Source organism: Vombatus ursinus, unplaced genomic scaffold, assembly GCF_900497805.2.
Source record: "Vombatus ursinus unplaced genomic scaffold, bare-nosed wombat genome assembly UNPS02001287.1, whole genome shotgun sequence".
NCBI lineage: Eukaryota > Metazoa > Chordata > Mammalia > Diprotodontia > Vombatidae > Vombatus > Vombatus ursinus.
The window spans coordinates 15,640,002-15,657,797 of NW_020941065.1; the positions used below are offsets into that span (position 1 = coordinate 15,640,002).

A 17,796-nucleotide genomic window follows, 5' to 3' on the forward strand; every position below is an offset into this window, starting at 1 on the left:
GAGGAATGTTAGAACAGAGAATATTAGAACTGGGAGGGACTTTAGAACAGGGAATGTCAGAGCTAGGAGGGACCTTAGAAATCCCAGTCCTTTGTATTACAGAAGACAAAACTCAGGCCTGCAGATGGAAAGGGACTTGCCAACGTCCTACCACATGTCATTGGCACACCTGTGACCTGAACCCCAATCTCCCTCCTCCCGGTGCAATGTTGCTGAGGACCCCTTGCTGACAATTAAAGGGGCCTTTGTTTGGTGTTTCTAGACCCCAGGAATACCTGCAGTCAGAGTGAGCCTTTCTGGCCACCACCATGTTGGACATATCCTGGAAGGTTCCCCAATCTAAAAGGGTCCCTCTATATCCACTCAATACCTGAGGTTCCTCCAAGTAAACAGTCATTTGGGTTAAGGGGTTTCATCTATTAACATGCAAATACACTGGGTATGATAGAAGTTTCTGTCAGTCATTCACATTTTAGTATAGTTGAATTCCATTTGGTTGCTTTTCTCCTGCCACCGGCATTGAAGATCATGGGATTGTAGATCGCTGGGTTGGAAGAGAACTCAGAGGCCATCCCGTCCAAGCCCCCTCATTTTACAGATGAGGAAACTGAGGTTAAGAGAGGTGTCCAACATCACCTAGTGGGTGACAGAGGTGGGATCTTCCTGACTTCAAGTCCAATGATGGACTTGATGTAAGAAAAAACCTTTAGGGCTGTCCCGAAGGGAATGGGCTCTGTCAGGGGGCAGTAGAGGCCCCATCACTGGAGGTCTCTGAACAGAGGCTGATGACCACTTGTTGGGTACATGTCAGAGAGGGAATTCCTGCTTGAGTAGGAGTTGGTCTGGGTGATACCTGAGCTCCCTCCAAGCTCTCACAGTCTGTGGTTCTATATTGAGGGGGGCTTTGTATTGAGCTGGAGCGGGGCGGAGGCCTGAAGCCAGGGGTTCTGAACAGCCAGACCTGATAGTGGGACGAGAGGGGTTAGGAAGAAGGAGAGGAAGACCCCGAAAGTGAACTCACTGCCTTCCCACGTCGTTCCCAGGGCCAGACCTGCCTTCAGTGCCAGGCCCCTTGGACAGGACCCCTTGTTGGGAGGCTCTCTCCCCATGCTGCACATTCCCAGAAATCAGAGCTGATGCGTATGTAGGGGGAGCGGTATCACAGGTCAGGCTTGGTCAGGAGGCTTCTAGAAACTGGGACTGGAAGAGCTTTCCTAGAAACTTGGAACTGGCAAAAATAGAGTACAAGATTAGGGCTTTACAATAACCCCTGCCCATTCACTCCACCTCTGGCCTCTTCCTCAATGGGACAGACTGGCTCAGCAGAGAGTAAGCTCCCCAGCCCCAAAAGGATGAAAAGAGAAGATGTCCCCTTGTTTCAGGATGACGTCTAGGTTGGAGATTCATGAGTCAGACAGTAGGTGGTGGACTGAATGTCCTCAGAAGTTCCCGCCAGCCCTAAGTTTCTAGGATCCAAAGACTCAGTGCCAGGACATGAGAAAGGAATCATAAGAGGGGGGTGTGGGGTGGGGGGCACTGACTTGGGGTGGCTCCAGCTTCCTGAAAGCCCTGGCGAGATTTCCCCTAAGTGCTGAGGAAGCTGCCTAACCAGCTTATGGAAGAAGGCAAGGCCCTCCCTCGGTAATCCCAGGTAGTGTCGGCATTCTGCTAGTCCTTTGGGGCTCCCGGGGGGCCCTGTTCCACCTGGTAGGCAGTCAGCCAGCTGCCCTTGTGCCTAGAGCCAGGAAGACTTTGTGGGGGACAAGCTTCATGAGCTAAGAATCCAGCTATGCTGCTGTCCTTGGCTGCGGGTTGGCCCAGCGGCCTACAGCACCATGCTGTTGGCACCAATGTAAGTGGGCTCCATCCCTTCCTGCCCAGGCCAGGGGTGCTCCATCCCACAGTCACTGACAAAGCCCCTGACCCCAAGCTGGCCTCCTCACAAAGGGGAAGAGTGGCAAGTGAGTGGGAATGACAATATAAACTCATCCCTGCTTCTGGAGACACAACTCAAAAAGAGATACCCACCCACCCCTGCCCCAGTATGGGAAAGCAGAAATGTCTCCATACAGGAAGGAGAGACCAGCAGGGGAAACAGAGGCTTAGGGGCCCTGGGGAAGACCAGGCTAAAAATATATGGGAAATTTGGGGTATAGACACAGAAAACTGCTGCCAGCCAAGAACAGCCCTGCTGATATGAAAGCAAGGGTCACTGAAGCTTGGGGAAAGCTCACAGAGTTGGATCCAGTCGAAGGGGCCACACTGGATCCTTAAAGCCCCTCCCAGCTCCAACATTCCCTACCAGGGACCTCAGAGCATCAAATGTCAGAGCTTGGAAAGAGCTCAGAATGTCAGAGGTAGACATGGCCTGAGGGGCCTGAGGGGGCAAATGCCATATTTTACCAATGGGGAAACTGAGGTGCAGTTGCCCAAGGTCCTAGCAGAGCTCCTGTCTCCCAGCGCCCTTCTTCCCCTGCTGCAGTTGCTGCTGAGAGAACACTATTCATATCAGAGACCAGATCATATTACTGAGGGAGATCTGAGAATGGCCAGAGGTTAGGGTATCTCCTTTCCTGAGCATGACATTTCTCAGTGGAGAGAGACTTCTGTTCAGCCCTGCATTCAAGGAGGAAAGAGTTAAGGCAAAGAGGCCCCTGGAGTCCTTCCCTGGAAAGGATTCCAGGACCAGCCATGGTGAAATTCAACAAACACACATTATGCACCTACTGTATGCAGAGCACTGATGCTGGGGAGATCCAAAGGCCTTGAATTGATCCTGTATTTATCGTGTATGGATCAAGTTATTTCCATGTTGTCTCCCCCAGAACATGAGTTTCTCCAGAACAGAAACTGCTGTTGCCTTCTGGTGTCTCTCGTGCTTTGCACGGCACTTCTCATACTATAAGTGGTTAATAAATGTTTGTTGACTGACTCCAAAGATCAGGGAAAATAGGGTCATGAGGTTTGGGGTTGGAAACAAGGAAACTGAAGTCTTTATCAAGAGGAAGTGACTTGCCCAAGATCACAAAAGAGCTGGGATTTGAACTCAGGTCCTATGGTTCGAAAAAGAATTATAATGATAATAAGAATAACAGCTAACATTTCTATAGTGCTTTAAAGTTTGCAAAGTGCTTTAGAAACATTATTTTATCCTCACAACAACACTGAGAGACAGGTGCTATTATTATCCTCTTTTTACAGATAAGGAAACTGAGGTAGGCTGTGGTCAATTGACTTTCCCAGAGTCACACAGCTAGTCAGTGTCAGAGGTCAGATTTGAACTCAGGTCTTCCTGACTCCAGGCCCAGCACCTCTATCCACTGCATCACCTAGCTGTCTCCATTACTGATCCATACCATCCCTGCCTCATGGATGTCCCAGGCCAGTGGGCTAAGGGTAACTCATACTATTATTATTACAACTCATACTATCAAAGGTAACTCATACTATTACACAATGGTGTAATGGATGGAGGACCGACCTTGGAATCAGAATTCTTGACTCTAACACAGATTGAAGGTAGGAGGCTAGGCTGGCCCCTCAAGTTCTCTGAGCCCCCAGCCATCCTCTAAGACTAGATGTTACAGGCTGACTGCCTCTCTGCATCACTGAAGGGAGCTTCCACACAGAGAGGTCTCCCACAAGGATGCAATCATGGTTCCAGACCAAAAAGGAAAAACACAAAATCACAGCTGGAAGAGGACCTCAGGGGCCCATCTATGCCAGACCAAGAATCCCATCCCAGGAGGCCCCTGGGCCCCTGCTTGAGTGATGAGGAAACTTCTCTTTCCCAAAGCAGTCTACTCATTCCACTTTGGAAAACTGTTATATAAGTGCCCAAGCAAAAGGTCATTACTGATAGAGATGACTTGGGAAAAGCCTCCAGGAAGAGCAGGGCGCTGAGGCTCTAGGGGAGAAAGCTTCTGGGAAGAGGAAGCATTGGAGTAGGCTTTGGAAGGAGGGCTGGGCGCTGCAGGCATGGACCAGGCTCCATTCTGGATTCCCAGCCAAGAGCCCATTTCTCCTCCGGTCCAGGTGAGCCTGCCCACCCCGACCCGGCTTGTGACAGCTCAGCCCAGCCTGACCCAGCCTGGATCTCTCCGTGAAGCGTCTGCTCTCTCACAAAGACTTCATTCAAAAGGCCGGGACACTTGAGCCTGCCTGCTGTTCCAGCTGAAATTGGAAACCAAGGGCAAGGCGATGAAATAATAATATTTGTGTATAATAATATCTACATACATTATACAGATCGGACACGTGGAAAGAGGATTTGACATCACAGAACCTGGGTTTGAATCCCAAGCTGCTCCCACCTGGGGCAAGCCCCTTCCCTTCTCTAGGCCTCAGTTTCTTCCTCTGGAAAGTGGGGAGACTAGGAGGTTGCACATGGCCCAGCAGAAAGAACACTGAATTTGAAGTCAAAAGACCCGGGTTCCAATCCCAGCTCTGCCAAAGACTGGTCAAGTAGTTCAACCTCTCTGGTTTCTAGTTTCCTCATCTGTAAAATGACTAGGGTTGGGGGGAAAGAGTGGGAGAGAAGTGGAGACCAGGACTGCATGAGTCCTGGGGTCCCTTCTGGCTATAACTCTGTGATCCTACGAGTCCTTCTATCATGAAATCCTGAGCTCTAGAAGAGGAGTCAGGTCGAATGCCCCCTCAAATACATAGCAGGTGGGACTATGGACAAGTTCTGTGGGCCTCAGTTTCCTTTTCTGTAAAATGGGATGGGGGGGGCCCAGAGGCCTCTTAAAGTCTCTTTCAGCCCTCAATCCTCTGACTTTCTCTTTGTATAATGATATCTGGGCCTCAGTAATGCCTGAGTATGTGATGGTTTGGAAGCGGCCCTTTGGAATTTCTCATATCATTTAATCCCCACCACGCCCTGATGTGGTGAAAGAGGGGTTGAGTAAGGAGACCAAAAAAAACCTCCCTCTGAGGCTAGGCCCAGGTCCAAACTAAAGTCAAGCTCTGCGTGACCTTGAGCCAGTCTGTGTCCTTTCCCCGGGCTCCATTATAAAATGGGCATCATAAGCGTCAAGCCAAGCATTTGTGGTGGATAGAGGGGCAGGCCTGGAGGCAGGAAGACTCCACTTCATGAGTTCAGATCAGGGCTCAGACATTTAGTACCTGTGTGACCCTGGGTAAGTCACTTTACTCTGTTTGCCTCAGTTTCCTCATCTGTAAAATGGGCTGGAGAAGGAAATGGCAAACCAGGATCTCTTCCAAGAAAACCCCAAATGAGGTCACAGAATCAGGTATGACTGAAAAAGGAATGAACAAGCATTTCTGAGCACTGTGCTTGGCACTGGAGGGGTACAAAGCCAAAAAATCCAGAAACACAGAGCTGGAAAGGAACTCAGAGGACATCTGGTCCAACTGCTTCATTTTACAGATGAAGAAACTGTGGCCCAGCCCCATCGTCAGGATTTGAACCCAAATCAGTCTCTGCCCTCAAAGAAAGAAGAGGGAGGGGAAGGGCATAAAAATCTATATAATACCTACTAAGTGCCAGGCATTTGATCCTCACAACAACCCTGAAAAGTAGGTGCTGTTATTATCCTTATTTTACAGTTAAGAAAACTGAGGCAAACAGGTTAAGTGACTTTCCCAAGGTCACATAGCTAGTAAGTGTCTGAGGCTGGATTTGAACTTGGGTCTCCCTGACTCTATGCTATAAAGTGCTACCTCAAGTTGCTACATTCTACCAGGTGGGGGTGGAGAGAATTGAATTGACTCCTCAACTTCACATGGTTCCAATTTCTCTAGCATATCTTGTTTTCCTCCTGACAGGACCTTGAACATAGTAGGTACTTTGAATGAGGGCATGAATGAATGAATGAATGAATGAATGAATGAATGAATGAGTGAGTGAGTGAACAAATGACGCTACCCTTGAGGGAGGCACTGATTATTCCCATTTTACAAAGAACCAGGTAGACATTTCACTGGGGCCTCTGGAGTAAAAGCCCTAGTCAAGAACATGGCACCAGCCTCCCTCTTCTCCCATCAATTCTGTTCCAGAAACACTCAGAGACTCCCAGCACCTCAGAGCTGGATGGACCTCAAGGACCTCAAGGCCTCATCCAAATTGTGCCTGACATTGCCACTGCACCTGGAATGAGCAGAAACCTGGGTTTGAATCCTGCCCCGTACCCTCATGCGATGTGTGAGCCTGAGCAAGTCAGTTAAATCTCTCCGAGCCTCAGTTTCCTCATCTATAAAATGGGAATAATAAGCTATCCTAACGGGTTACCTGAAGGAGATAATGGATGGATATTGCATCCACCCAGCCTTTGGCTACATCTAAAGAGGGGAGCCCAGGGCGATGCATGGCACCTCTGGATATCTCTAAACAATAGGAAATCTCTCATTACATGGAGCCCCTCTCGGTCTTTAGGCAGCTTTCCCTACCACTCCTAGCTCTCCCCTCTGGGGCCAGCAGAACAAAACTAGTCTGTTTTCCATAGGACAGGCCTTCAAATACAGGAAGGCACGCTCACGGCCTCCGGTAAGTCTCTCTTCCATACTAAACAGCTTCAGTTCTCTCAACAGATTCTTATACATGCTAGACTCAAGGCCCATTGGATGCTTCCCATTTTTCTAGACCATCAACGAAAGGAACCTGCAGGGTGGAACTCCCTCCATCGATGCCCTGGCCACTAACCTGTAGCTTACAACCTCACTGAGCTGCCCGGAACACCTGGACGGGAGGGAGGAGATGGCCCGTGGCCTCCCACTGAGCATGCATCAGACAGGTCTCGAAACGAGGTTTCCTCTGGACACAATCTTCTTATCATCCTCGCCTGCCTAAACCACCTCCCCTAAATGGCCACTCCAGATGTGGCCTGGCCAGAGCAAAGGACAGAAGGCCGGCTCCCTCCCTACCTCTGTTCCCATGACCCAAGCCTGCACTGGTTCACCCTGCTGACCCTCTCCCTCCCTCCTTCTTGAGAAACCCATTCTCCTTGGGTCAGCTCTAACCCACAAAGAATCCCAGGGTTGGATGGGGGAAAACTACAGGCTGACTTGAGGAATAATCAAATTGTCAACTCCAACCTTCAAAACTTAAGATTCAAAGGAACTTGGACAATCAACAATGTTTTCCTCATACAGAGAAACTCAAACGGTGCCATTGTTGGCCTCTTAATAGCTGCCTGGTAGTGCCTCTGGAGATTCAAACCTTTCCAGGAGATGCTACATAAGCCAACCGAATCTTTTTACAAATGAGGAAACTGAGGCCCAGAGAGGGCACATGACCTGCCCACAGTTATCCAGGTGTTAAGTAGCTGAGTCAGGATTTGAACCCAGATCCCCTGTCTCTAATTCCAGAATCCTTTTCACTACACCTCTGTGGTTTGGCTCGATGTATATAAAGTACTCTATAACCATAAAAAACTACATGGATTCAATCCAATTGGATGAGAATTTAATTAGCCCCTACCATCAGAGAGGCACTGTGCTAGGCCCTAGAGATACAAAAACAGAAAACAGGCCCTGTCCTCAGGGGGCTTACATTCTACTATATGTTGTATGGACCAGTGAAAGAGTTCCGGAGAGAGTCACAGGAGCCTGGTCAACTCCCATTTCTGACCCTTACTAGCTCTGTAACATATGATTTCTCCCAACTCTGACATTCCATGTTCTAAGGTCCCTCCCAGCTCTGCCATCCCCTGTTCTAAGGTCCCTCCCAGCTCTGACATTCCATGTTCTGAAATCTCCCCATTTATCCTGTCTTTACCTTGTTTGCAATGTTAGTTGTTTGCAAGGTGTTTGTCCCATTAGACTATAAGCTCCTTGAGGGTCTTTTACCTTTCTTTGCATCCCTAACACTTTACACAATGCCTGGCACATAGTAGGGGATTAATACATGTTTATTGATTGTCTGATTGAAGGTATCTAGGCAGTCCCCAAATTGCAAATAAGTTCTGCTTCAAAAGTTTTGTTTCTAAGTCGTTGGTTTGAAACAGAAATTGCTTTGTAAAATGGACCTTGACCGTTGGATTAGCCCTACTTCTATCTCCCTATGTTCTAGCTTATTGGCAAATTTTAAATTATCTACCACAGCCAGACCAGATTCGGAGTCAAAGGACCAGGTTTCAAATCCCCACTGGGTCACTCACTTTGTGACCTCCAACAAGTCACTTAACTTTTCGAGTCTTGTTTCCCCATCTGTAAAATAAGATGACCAATAAGATTTCTTCCAGCTCTCAAGCTATAAACCCTCTATAAATTCTCTAGTCCCTCAATATACCTCAATTTCCCATCCAACAAGCATTCCCCAACCAATCTGAAGTTTCACCATGACAATCAATCAGTATATTGCAATTCCTCAATCAGTATGCCATATCTCTCTAGCAAATGAATAAAATCACCCCTTCACATCCAATCAGAAAACCACAGCTCTGTTGCCAATGATAAACCCAACTCCCCAGCCAAGAAGCTATACTTCCTCAACCAATCAGTGAGCCACATCTCTAGCCCATCAAAAAAAAAAATCTCTCCAGCCAATCAGAAAGCCATATCTTTCTAGCCAATAAAAAAGCAATACCTCTTCATCCAATCTGAAAACCGCACCTCTTCACATCCAATCAGTAAGCCACAGTTCTCTGATCACTGGGGAAATCCCATTTTTACTAATGATAAACCCCACCTCTCAGCAGGGAACCGTACTTCTTAAGCCAATCAGTGAACCACTTGCCTCTAGAAAATGGATAAACCATTCCTCCTTAGCCCATCAGTGAGTGCATCTCTCTAGTCAAGAAGCAAGCTACAAATTCCTATTAATTTGCCTACCAATGAATAAACTTTATTTTTCTAGCCAATGACTGAACCCCAACACCTCTGCCCAACAGTGAGCCACACTTCTCAGACAATCACCATCCTGAAGTATTAGGGAGCTCTGGCATCCCTCCCATACCCAACCACCTAAGTAACTGTGTTTTCATTATCGTTCCTTCTGATGACCAAGAGGTCAGGCAGGGCGCGCTACAGCAAACAGACGATGGACTAGGGTCGAGGACACTCCCCAAAACCTGACAAAGAAACCCTATTTTATCACACGAAAAGCAAATTGCAGAGCAGAGTGAGGCTAGAAGCCGGATCTCAATCCAGAGACCTTCAACCGTACCCCCTCGAGGACCAGCAGTGAATTCTGGTGTCATTGCTTCTAGGTCAGGCCAGAACCATTCCAATATGGCGCAGCTGACAGTGGGCCACCTGGGGATCATGAAGGGCAGGGCAGCCTTGCCACTGTTAATGCCCCCAGATCTTCCTGGGAGCCGGGGGGGGGGGGGGAGCTTGCCTCCCGATGAGCCGACACAGTCCCCTCCTCCTGGCTGGTGCCAGGCAGCCAGATGTCGACAAGGAGCAGCGCTTGGCCCCGATGGATAATGTCTCATTGACTGGGGCAGCTGCCAGCCACGAGCCCTGTCATTAGCACCTGATAACACAGCAATCATGGGTCCCCCTGCTGTCGTATTTCCAAGTGCTTCTCAAAGCCGGGCTTTGGAGTGTACTGATCATCAACAGGGGCCTTCCTTGTGGGCAGCCAAGAGACAAGAAGAGACCAGCAACACCACCGGCGCGGGCAGAACCTTCTGTCCTGAGGACTCGGAGGGTGTTTTCTCCTTGCAGCCTCTACGGTCCCCCCAGGACTTCCCATGCCATTATGGTAGATTCTTACGACAAACTGTGGAGCAGAGAGGTTCGCGTTTGACACCCTCCGCCTTCCCCTCATAACCGGAAGCTTCCGCCTTCCTCCTTCTATCACCTGGACTGTGACCAATTCTCCTAGGGGCTCGATGGCAGCCAGGTGTCATCACCCACCCAAGGGCAGACACCTGTTTAAGGTTTAAGATCATTCCCCCTCCCAGGGCATTTGTACTAGGTCCAGGTCTGCCACAATCTCTCTACGACCTCAGGCCAGTCATTTCATCTTGCTGATTGTGAGGTATGGATTAGATTATTTCCAAGGTCCCTCTCAGCTGTGACATCCCCTGTTCTAAAGCCCCCTCCAAGTTCTGACGTTCCCTGTTTTAAGGCCCGCCCCCAGCCCTGACATTCTCTGTTCTAAGGCCCCTCCCAGCTCTGACATTCCCTGTTCTAAGCTTCCTCCCAGCCCTGACATTCTCTGTTCTAGGGCCCCTTCCCAGTTCTGACATTCCCTGTTCTAAGCTCCCTTCCAGCTCTGACACTCCCTGCTCTAAGCTCCCTCCCAGGTCTGACATTCAGCTCTGACATTCCTGTTCTATGTTTTAATAGTGCCAACTCTCAACGTTCCTATGTTCTATGTTTCCTTCTCGAACCAAAAATTCTATGATTCTAACAATGGATCCCTAACACAAAAAAGTTTTCCAGACCCAAAAGAATGAATCTCTACTGTTAGAATTTTGAGTCTCTTGAGGACATGGAAGGGCTGTTTTGGAGGTGGGAGTAACCTTCCATGCCCTTCAAACCACACTACTCTCCTCCAGCTCTTCATCAGGCCAGTAACTCCCTACAATACAGCCACCATATTGCTAAGGCTATAGCGCCTGACCTATGCCCCTGGTGAATGGGCCTCCACCTTCTCATGGGCATCAGAACTTGAACTACAAGGGATCTCAAGACCCCGACTTGTCCAAGGAAGTTCCCTGCCCTCTGACAGGTCTTGTATGATGATCTCCATTTCCTAGGTAAAGCAGATGAGGCCCAGGGGTTCTGTGCCTTACCCAAAGGCCATACAGCTACTTACTGATTATGAAGCGTGGCACCTAAAATCCATTCCACTATTTCTTCCATGACTTGATACTAGCTTGGTAAAGGAAACCAGGATGTCTGGCATCCTGGTATAGTGCAGATGGGGAAGACCTGGGTTCAGATCCCCCATCTTATGCTTACTCAACCTGGGCCAACTCAACTTTCTTCTCTGGGCCTCAGTTTCTTCATCTGTAAAATGAGGGGTTGCATTATAACATCTCTGAGGTCCTTCCAATTCCTGGAATTCAAGCCCCCAGCAAACTTGGGGGAAAGAATCATAGAATTGGGGGGGGGGTGTCAGAAGGGGTCTCTAAAAGCCAACCAAGTCAACCTCTTACAAGCTGAAGAAGTCTGGTCCAGACATCAAGTCTGATTTTAAAAGCACCAGGCCTTTGGAGCGTAATAGTAAAATCTCATTAATTTGGTCTTTCACAGTAAAAAAGTTGCCGTAACTCCTGCATCTGAACTGGAATGTATTACATTTTTTTTTGAATGGAAACTGCTAAGCCACTTTCTTGGTCTTTTCAAAATACCCCATTGCATACAATTGAAGTCAGCAAACATTTACTGAACATTCATTTGTAAGGCACTAGGGTGGGCAGGCTGGAAACTGATGACAAGCAGGGGTCAACAGGCCCACCTGTGCTGGGATGTGCTAATTACAAATCATTCTTCTCTTTTCATTAAAGCAGGACCTCTAACAGGCAATACTTGGATGATCTGGCTTTTAGTAAGTGATATGTCCTACCCATGAAACAATGCTCTGTAGGAGAGGTTGGTTCTGTTGTGGAAATGCTATAAACAGAACAGCAAGGAGATTGATGACCAGACATGTCCACACCACTAGGGCTTAAGCACTAGCTCTGATGGTCATTGATCTTTTGATTTATATCTTTAGGCAGCCAGCCAAATATCCCTACCCTGTGGTTTCACGACATTATGGCAGGACTTGGTTATGTTATGCTATTGACGTTACCATAAAATAAAATTGGGGCTTAAAAAAAAAGCTATATTGGGCTTGATCTAAAAGATCATAGTGTTAAAGCTGGTAGAGATCTCAGATCATCCAGTGCAACTCACTCCTTTTACAGATGAGGAAAATGAGGCTCATGAAAGGGAAAGGACTTGCTCAAAGTCACACAGAGAGTAAGAGACAAAGCCAGGATCTGAATCCAGGGCTTCTGGCTCCCAAGTCTGGAGCTCTCACCGCTATACCTATAATCCCCTCCCCAAAGAATAATGCTGTTTCAACTTTTTTTTTTCCCCGAATAACTTGGACTCACCTCATATATATAGCCATCTCCTTCCTGGAGGATGGAGGGAGGGAGGAGGCTTAGCAAATTGTGACCTACTGGTTGGTTCAGGTAAATGGCTTGCCCTTTCCCCAGAATGGTCCTCACTTCAAAGAAGAGAAGGGACCACAACTCAGAAGGAGAGAAGGGGAGAGGGAGGGGTCCTGGATCTAAGTCGGAGGAGCTGAACTGGAATTCCAGCTGTTCATTATCTAACTTCTGCCATCTCCTAGGATGCTCATGGAATGTGTGATATGGACAAGTCTTCTGGTTGACCCCCTCGCTTTATGGCCCGAAAAGCCAGGACCCAGAGAGGTGAGTGACTGGCCACAAGTCACAGAGGCAGGAAGCAGCAGGGGCAGGATTCCAACCTAAGAACATTGGCTCCAAATCCAGTGTCCTTCCCAATGCTCTACATTCGGCACTGAGCATGGAATGTTAGGCATCTCCTAGGAACCAACAAATAAGTGTGGCCCATAGTGAGAGGCCAATAGTGACAGGCTGCTGCGTGATCAGTCAATAAGCATTTATTAAGTGCCTACTATGTGTCAGGCACTGCGCTAAAACAAAGGAGGACAAAAGGCAGCCTTCAAGGAGCTTACAGTCTAGCCGGGGAGAGAACAAGCAAGCAAATATACAAACAGCTAGAGGCAGGAAACAGACAAATGGTTTCCTTCATTCTGGAAGAGGACCATAAGGACATCACTACGTAGGGGCCAAGGTATAGTGTGTCCGACTGGCTCATCAGCCCAATACGAGTTTGGAAGGCTCCACCACAGGTCGGGCACAAAAAGTCTGAAGAACAGGAAACAAATAAGAGAGGAAGGCATTAAGGGGGATTAGGAAGGGCTTCCTGGAGAAGGTGGGATTTTGTTTGGGTTGGGGTGGAAGGCAATTGGCCAATGCATCCACCCAGGTTGGAGGCAGCTGACAAACCAATGACAGTTGTCATGGGATTGAGAGTCACAGCCTCATGAAATACTCACAAAAATGACAAACTAAAAAATGTACATCTCTATGAACATATATATACACACATACAATATGTATGTAAACATGTACATACCACACATATATACATGTGTATGCACACACACTCACATACCTATATATACACCAATACTCCAACAGGAATATGGAACTGTTGAAATAATTATTAAACCACTGTATTTCTGAGCCCACACGGCCCCATTACGTAAGAGTAGAGTTAAAAATACAAACCTAGTTTCATTTCTGCCTTGGATCACACCCAATGCCTCCTCATGCCAGCCCCAGAACCAAAGGGTCACTTCTATAAGACTTGCCCATAGGTCACGGAACTTGTGGGTGTCTCTGCATAGAAACCGATAATGGCTGAAAGCACCAAAGCAGAGACATTTCTGATGTTCAGCCCAGGAAAGAGCCTTGGGGGACCCCTCCTCCGACTGCTAGCAAGTATAAAGACCAGCCCTAGAATGCCTCAGGCAATTTTTTAGATCCACTTATCCATCTGGGCTGGCTGTCAGGAGGGGACCAACTCTATCTTCAGCTCTCCCAGGATCTCCTTTCCAGGTTGGATCTGTCCCCACCACGACTGCCCCATTCCCTTCATCTTCAGAGGAAAAGAATATTTCAGTGTTCAGTAAAATAAGGAATTTGGACTAAAGGATGTCTAAGCGTCCTCCCAGCCTTGACCTTCCCTGTTCTAAGGCCCCTCCCAGCTCTGATATTCCCAGTTCTAAGGCCCTTCTCAGCTTTGACCTTCCCTTTTCTAAGGCCCCTCTCAGTTCTGATAAGCTACTAGCCTCTCCAATCCTTAGTTAGAAACATCTCCTTTCCCACTATTATGCACTGAAGGAATCTCTGGGTGGGGAAGGACATTTACTTTGGTTAGAGATCTGCATCTACTTTGGTTCCAGGCCCTGCTGACTTTGATTTTTCTGCCCAGAAATCTGGTTCTGGTTTGCTGTTCTCTTGTCCTGGGGCAGGGAGTCACTGGGCTCCCTAGGCCCAGGTGGCTGTTGGCCCTTGGCTCCCAGAGTGGGGGTGGTGTTCCCTGAGCAAGGGGCAGGGATTGAGTCCCAGGCACTAAAAAAAGAAGTCTTAGAAAACTGAGAAAACAGCCCTCCCCATCTGAGAGTAGACAGGGACAGGGAGGGAGGGAGACTCCCTATCAGCTTACATAAGTGCTGCTGGATGCCTGATGAATCCAACAGAGGTCCTGTTCCCTGAAACTTTGTGTAGTTCTGAAATGCTGAAACGAGAGCAACTCAAGGCTGCAGGTTGGGATGAAATGCCTTGGAAGGGTCATGAAAGTCAATCCTCTTCTGATGGATTTCACTCTTGGCCGACCTAGGGGATTTGGAAAGTCCAACTAGGAATTCAAGATGGCCCTGGGTAGAATGCCATGGGAGGTGGAAGGGAGCAACTGAGCCTCCACTCTTCCCGCTCCAAGAGGGGCAGCCGAGGTTCTGTGAGTGTCAGAGCTGGGAGGGGCCTTAGAGCAGGGGATGGCAGAGCTGGGAATGGCAGAGCTGGGAGGGGTTTTAGAACAGGAAAGGTCAGAGCTGGGAGGGAGCTTAGAGCAGGGGATGGCGGAGCTGGGAGGGACCTTAGAACAAAGGATGTTATTTTACAGATGAGGAAACTCTCTACCAATACAACTTTGCACCTTCTATGTAACCTATAGTCTTGGACAGTCATGTGGGGGCCCTGAGAGGTTAAGTGACTTGCCCAAGGTCACAAAAGCCCATCTGTGACAGGAATAGGATTTGAAAGGTTTCTTCCAGGTTTCAACTCCACCAATCACTTGGCATGTAGTAGGGATGACCCATCAGTTTAGCCCTTTAGGATTCACAGTGTCTGCTCTTCACATCTACCCCATGAGGTAGGTACAGCAAACATTACTATAGTCACTATACAGATGAAGAAACCAAAGGCCAAGGTGGGAAAGTACCTGTGGCTGCACAACATATAAATTTCCTTTGAAAACAAAGGATGAACAACAAATTTCAGAGCTGGTCAGACCCTACTTCACAGTCATCCCAGATCTTTGAAGATAACCCACCTGTCATCCCCCTAACCCCATCCTACCTAACCTTTCTTCTCCAGGCTAAACAACAACAATAATTATATTGATAATAACTATCAGGTTCTACATACATATACATACACATAATTATATAGCACCTACTATGTGCCGTGCTAAGCATAAGAACCTACTATGTGCCAGGCACCATGATAAGTGCTTTACAAAGATTATCTCATTTGCTCCACCATCACTTTCTCTAACCCACTCATCAACCCAGTATATACCTAATTATGAATCTTCCCCATTAGAATGTATGCTCCTTGAGGGCAGGGACTATGTTTTGTGCCTTTCGTTGTATCCCCAGCACTTAGGACAGTGCCTGGCACATTAGTAAGCCCTTAATAAATGTTTATTGATGGATTCATTTCTTTGTCTATAATAAAGCCACCAGACAAGGTGACTCCAAGGTTACTCCTAGCTCTAATTTGATGACCTCTCAATAATCCTGGGTTTTTCAGATGAACAGGAGCAGAAGGCCTGAGACCAAGAGTGCCCAGTTAGTGAGCAGCAAGGCTGCAATCAGGACCCTCAGAGGGCCTATCTGGCAGCCATTTATGTCCTGCTGCTCCTACACTTATGCTGAACATGTAGGACAACCTCGTAAGCTGTGTAATGAGTCCATTGATCAGCTGGGACATGCACCTGGCAGAGAAGAGCTGGTTATAGGCAGAAGGACAGTTCCCTCTACGCTCTTCATCGAGATGGACTGGCACTCCTGGAGACAAAGGGACCTTGGAAAGGTCAAGGTCAAAGCCCAACCCCCAAGGTAGGAGGCCAAAGAAGTAACGGGGGAGTTGGATATGGTCACATGGTGGCCAAGAATTTGAAACTGGACCAAATGAACATGAAGGCCCCTTTCCAACTCGAATGGTTCCTGTTCTCTGTTCTAAGGGCCCTTCCAGTTCTTCTATCCCATGGTCTAGGTTCCATTTATTCTACAGAGTAAATAATAAAACCCATAAGCACAGAAAGGGGAGAACAGAAAAGATAATTAAGATAAAGCTTCGGTTTTCAAAGGAAGACTATTTAGGAGAAACGTCCACTATGTTCCTTCTCAAAGCTTTTGGGGGCAAGAGGTGGAGGAGGAGGGAGGAAGAGGGGGAAGCAAGGGAGTTACTGGAAACCCCAGAGGGGACAGAAGGAAGCAGGGAGACCCAGAGTCAGTTGAAGGCTGCAGGTTAAAGATAAGGGCAAAAGGAGAAATAGGAGCTCGTGTCGTCAGCAGGAGGAAAAAAAGACAGCCACTATGACTTGTACCAAAGCAAGATCCCCCTGAGTAGAGTCACTGTTGGGGTGAGGAGGTGGAGGGCCTGAGAACAGGGGATGTCAGGGCTGGGAGGGGCCTCAGAACAAGGAAGGTCAGAGCTGGGAGGGAGCTTAGAACAGGGAAGGTCAGGGCTGGGAGGGCCTTAGAATAGAGGATGTCAGGGCTGGGAGGGGCCTGAAAACAGGGGATATCAGAGCTGGGAGGGCCTTAGAATAGGGGACGTCAGGGGTGGGAGGGGCCTGAAAACAGGGGATATCAGAGCTGGGAGGGCCTTAACAGGAGATGTCAGAGCTGGGAGGGCCTTAGGACAGGGAAGGTCAGGGCTGGGAGGGCCTTAGAACAGGGGATGTCAGGGCTGGGAGGGGCCTTAGAACAGGGGATGTCAGGGCTGGGAAGGGCCTTAGAACAGGAAATGTCAGGGCTAGGAGTGGTCTTGGTTTACAAAGGAAAGAAACTAAAGGCCAAACCCAATTCTCCCAGCTCATCAGAACTCAGTCCTTTCTGCTACCCCACCATCCTGTCCTAGTGCCTAACACCGTGCCATGCCCAAATCAGGTGTTCAATCAAGTGCCAACCAGGTGGAGAATAAAGCTCCCCGTCTCCAGACAGCCCAGCATGGCACTGTCGGGCAGACCTCCAGCCAGCAGATAAAGGCTCTCGGTGGGTGTTAGACAAACGTTTTGAGCAACGCCTGAAAAACCTGACTTGGGGAATTAATTCAGGTTGACTTGGCCAAGAGAGCTGTCACAGAGATTGAAAACTGGCTAAGGAATTATAATAAACGAAATGGCCCGAACCATAAATGCAGAACTGGGTCCTCTCCGATGTTGTAAACATGGAAAGGGAAGGAAATTGGAGGGGTTGGGGAGAGGCAGGAAGCCGAGTAGAATGGGCTACCATGATGAGGATGCCCCATCCATGCCTGCCATGGCTCTGCCTCTGTCCCAAGGAAGGGCTGGGAGGCCTGTAAGCAGAGGGGTCTTGATTGGTCAGGCACAAAAGGCAGGCCAGACCTGGGTGGGACTAACCCAGTTTGGTTTGTTGGGGCTGGTAGCCCAGGCTCCTCTGCCCCCAGGCTCAGACAGTCTCTGGCTGTCTTCTTCCTCCTTCTCCTGCTCTCTGCCCCCTCCCCCTCGGGCTCCAGGGAGATCAGAAAGATGACCTGTGACAGATGGATGGCTACAGACTCCCCAGGGTTATTATTCTTAGACTGTGCCCAGCACGCCCGGCAGTTCTAGAGATGTGGCAGCACCGTCACCCCCATGCAGGAGCAAGCGGCCTCCAGCACCAGGCCCGGTGCAGAGAGATCTGCATGAGCTGGGAGAAAGAGGAGAGAGAGAGGGCTGGGGTGGGGGGAGGGGGGGAGAGAAGAGACAGAGACAGAGAGACAGAGACAGAGAGAGGAGAGACAGACAGAGAGGAGAGACAGA

At 48.6% G+C, this 17,796-nt stretch overlaps 1 protein-coding gene across 4 annotated transcripts in view; it reads right to left on the reverse strand.

The window, feature by feature from the left end:
• MN1 (MN1 proto-oncogene, transcriptional regulator) overlaps positions 1–17,796 on the reverse strand; it is a 64,836-nt gene that overhangs the window by 4,838 nt on the left and 42,202 nt on the right. Inside the window, exon 2 of one of the 4 annotated variants that reach the window (XM_027865601.1) lies at positions 1,170–1,228. The exons of 2 other annotated variants lie outside the window; for them this stretch is intronic. In XM_027865601.1, coding sequence (XP_027721402.1) covers positions 1,215–1,228 — 14 coding nt within the window. In that variant the 3' untranslated portion in view covers positions 1,170–1,214. Of the gene's footprint in view, positions 1–1,169; positions 1,229–17,796 lie in introns of those variants that run through there. One more of the 4 variants, XM_027865608.1, reaches the window with a different exon arrangement.